The following is a 3203-nucleotide window of genomic DNA, read 5'->3' as shown; positions in this document are numbered from 1 at the left end:
CAAAGAATATTGGAAACTTTTGTCACAAAACATGGTCCTATACGTCTGATGTGAGTTTAGATTCGTTATATGATTACTTTAAAAACGTAAACCAAATCGACGAAAATAACTTTGTTTCAGATGACTTCTCGTTGGATGACTGTGCAGTGAGTGATGATGATATCAATGAGCCAATTACGGAATCTGAGATTGAATATTGTATTGATAATTTGATAAACAATAAGTCACATGGATCGGACGAAATTCTAAATGAATATATCAAATGTTCAAAACTGACAATGATACCGATATATGTGATGTTATTTAATGTGATTTTGGATACAGGACTTGTACCTACCCAGTGGTGCTCTGGAATGATTTTTCTAATTTATAAAAATAAAGGTAGTAAAGATGATGTCTGTAACTATCGTGGGATAACGTTTTAAGTTGTTTCTGTAAATTGTTCACCTCAGTTATCAATAACAGACTAACACAATTTCTAGAATCAAATGTTAAGCTCGGACCCGAACAAGCAGGTTTCCGGAAAAATTATTCCACACTTGATCATGTATTTTGTCTTAAATGTCTTATTGATTTGTATCTTGTTAATAACAAACGAATATATGCCGGATTCATCGATTATCGATCAGCATTTGATAAGATCCCCAGGTTGCCCCTAGAGAGCAAATGTTAGATTGTGGCGTAACAGGCAAAATATTCCGAGTTATTCATATAACTTGTATAAGTATGCTAAATCATGTGTATGTCTTAACAAAAACAGATCTGATATGTTTAATTGTTCAGTTGGAGTTCGTCAAGGTGAAAACCTGTCCCCTCTTCTGTTTTCCATTTATTTGCAAGACTTGTCATCATTTTTGTCCCAACACTATAAAGGTTTAAGTGTTCATGAAACTGATGTTGAAAATGTAGGCGTATTTCTTAAACTATTTGCTCTCTTGTATGCCGACGACACTGTCCTCTTAGCAGAAAGTGAATTTGAATTACAAGCTGCTTTCAACTCCATGTTAGAATATTGTTCACACTGGAAACTTGAAATTAATTCATCCAAAACTAAAACTATTGTATTCTCGAAAGGTAAAATTAGGAATACACCTAAAATTACGTATGGAGATGTTGAGATAGAAAATGTTCCTGAATATGCTTATCTTGGTATACTTTTTAATTATAACGGTTCTTTTGTCAAGGCCAAGAAAAAACTCAAAGCATCTTCAGCAATGTTTTCTCTGTTACAAAAAAGCTCGTAAATTAAATCTCGATGTAGATACACAGATACATTTGTTTAATTGTCTTGTAGTACCTATTGCCCTGTACGGTTGTTAGATTTTGTAAATATTTACTGAATGTAAAAACTTCTACCCCAAATGTCATGGTCTATGGTGAGCTTGGTGTATAGCCTTTGCAAATTTATATAAAATATAGAATGGTTAATTACTGGTATAAACTTGTAACTGGTCCTCAATCGAAAATTGCCTGTGAATTGTATAATGCTCTGTATACATCATATAAGTCTAATATATGGTTGAACTCCATAAAAAGCACTTTAGACAATATTTGGGACACCCAAGCCCGTGATATTAATGCTAACTGGTTGAAACCATTTTTACTGTTAAGGCTAAAAGATCAATATCAACAAGAATGGAATAACACTGTACATAATAAATGTTTAAATTATCGGCTGTTTAAATCCACGTTCAATTTTGAACATTACCTAATTGATTTACCTCTGAAGTACAGACAATACCTTAGTAAATTTAGATGTCGAAGTCATAGACTTCCAATTGAAGCCGGGGTTTTCATAAATATCCCAGTATAAAATCGTATTTGCTCTCTCTGCAATGTAGATGAAGTAGGTGATGAATTCCATTACATTTTCAAATGCCAAATCCTCAAGAACGAACGCACATAATTTGTGAAAAGTTATTACCTCAAGCATCCTTTAGTTATTAATATGTATTAGTTCCATATAAAACTGGTCTTATAAAAGTATAACCTGGGTTGACAATAGTGCAAACCCAGTTTCAACCTAGGTTCAATCTGATTTAACCCAGGTTATAATTCGGTTTCCGTTCATGCCAACACTGGTTAATATATAAATATGTTTTGTCTTTACATTTAGGATGGATGAATCACTCTGCGCCAGAATGGAGGAAACAGATGAGGAAGAATTAGTAGAGGATTTGAATATAGAATTTTTCGCTCTGAAATATTTTACTATGAGTAAACTCAAACAGTATAAAAAAGACATTGAGAAAATGAAAAAAGACTCACAAGAGAAGGATAAAAAAGCGGAGAAAGAAGTAGAAAGACTTCAAGAAAGAATAAGGGAGTTAGAGGAAAAGGAAAAAGTACAGAAATCTGCTATAGAAGAGAGTAGCAGTGAGGCAGACGAATCACCCTCACCGCATCGGAGAAAAATTCACAGAAAAAAGGGTGGAAGAGTGTTCAGTGTCGAAAACAATGGCCACGACTCAAAAAAGTATTGAGACTGACCTGGAAACTCCACAGTTGAAGCGACTCCCATCAACACCAAAAGCATTGTTCAAGGTGCCTCAGTGTGTTAGAGGTTAGAAATTGAAGAAATGAATTACTTCTGCTAACAAAACGTTAAAAGTTTTAGGGTTAGGGTTAGATACACCTCATACTGTAACTAATCGTAAACCTAGTGAATTATTACTTAACTGTGAAGTTAGAACAAGATTTAGTTTATTAAGGCCGAATATTCAACAAAGAGTAGAGTCTAAGCAAAATGATGAAATTGCTAAAAGAAATGTTAATCGTAAGGTTAGACAATTTGTTGAAGGTGAGAAAGTAAGAATTTTAAATGTAAGAAGTAATTATCCTAAATGGTATTATGGTAGAATTGTAAAATGTTTAAATGCTGTCAGATATTTGGTTAAAATCGGATATCGTGAATGTCAAGTTCATATTGATCATCTTATGGAAAGATTTGACGATGATGAAACTGGCTCTATTCCTAATTCAGATGTTGATTTAGATCAAACTAAAGTTGTTGAACCATCTAATCAGAGTAAAAATGTTGTTCCTATTGAAAAACATTCCTGATTCTAATGTATCAAGTTTTTCAAAACCTAGTATTGTTAAATCACTTGATGAAAATCAGAATATTATTCGAAGATCTGAAAGAATTCGAAAACCAGCTGATAGATTAATAGTTAATATGTAAAAAGGTTTAATGAAATGTT

The 3203-nt window shown here is 32.9% G+C and overlaps 1 protein-coding gene across 1 annotated transcript; it reads left to right on the top strand.

The window, feature by feature from the left end:
* Window positions 1–2141: 2141 nt before the first annotated feature.
* On the top strand, window positions 2142–3063 carry LOTGIDRAFT_175563 (hypothetical protein; the record flags this gene model as incomplete). The annotated part of the gene is made up of 2 exons (XM_009057631.1): window positions 2142–2430; window positions 2618–3063. 2 exons carry the CDS (start codon window positions 2142–2144, stop codon window positions 3061–3063), a joined length of 735 nt encoding a protein of 244 aa, XP_009055879.1.
* Between the last annotated feature and the right edge of the window lie 140 nt (window positions 3064–3203).

This window comes from Lottia gigantea (assembly GCF_000327385.1).
Source record: "Lottia gigantea unplaced genomic scaffold LOTGIsca_306, whole genome shotgun sequence".
In the NCBI taxonomy this organism is placed as follows: domain Eukaryota; kingdom Metazoa; phylum Mollusca; class Gastropoda; family Lottiidae; genus Lottia; species Lottia gigantea.
The sequence above is the reverse complement of the archived record's forward strand: the minus strand, read 5'-3'. Positions and strand labels throughout refer to the sequence as shown.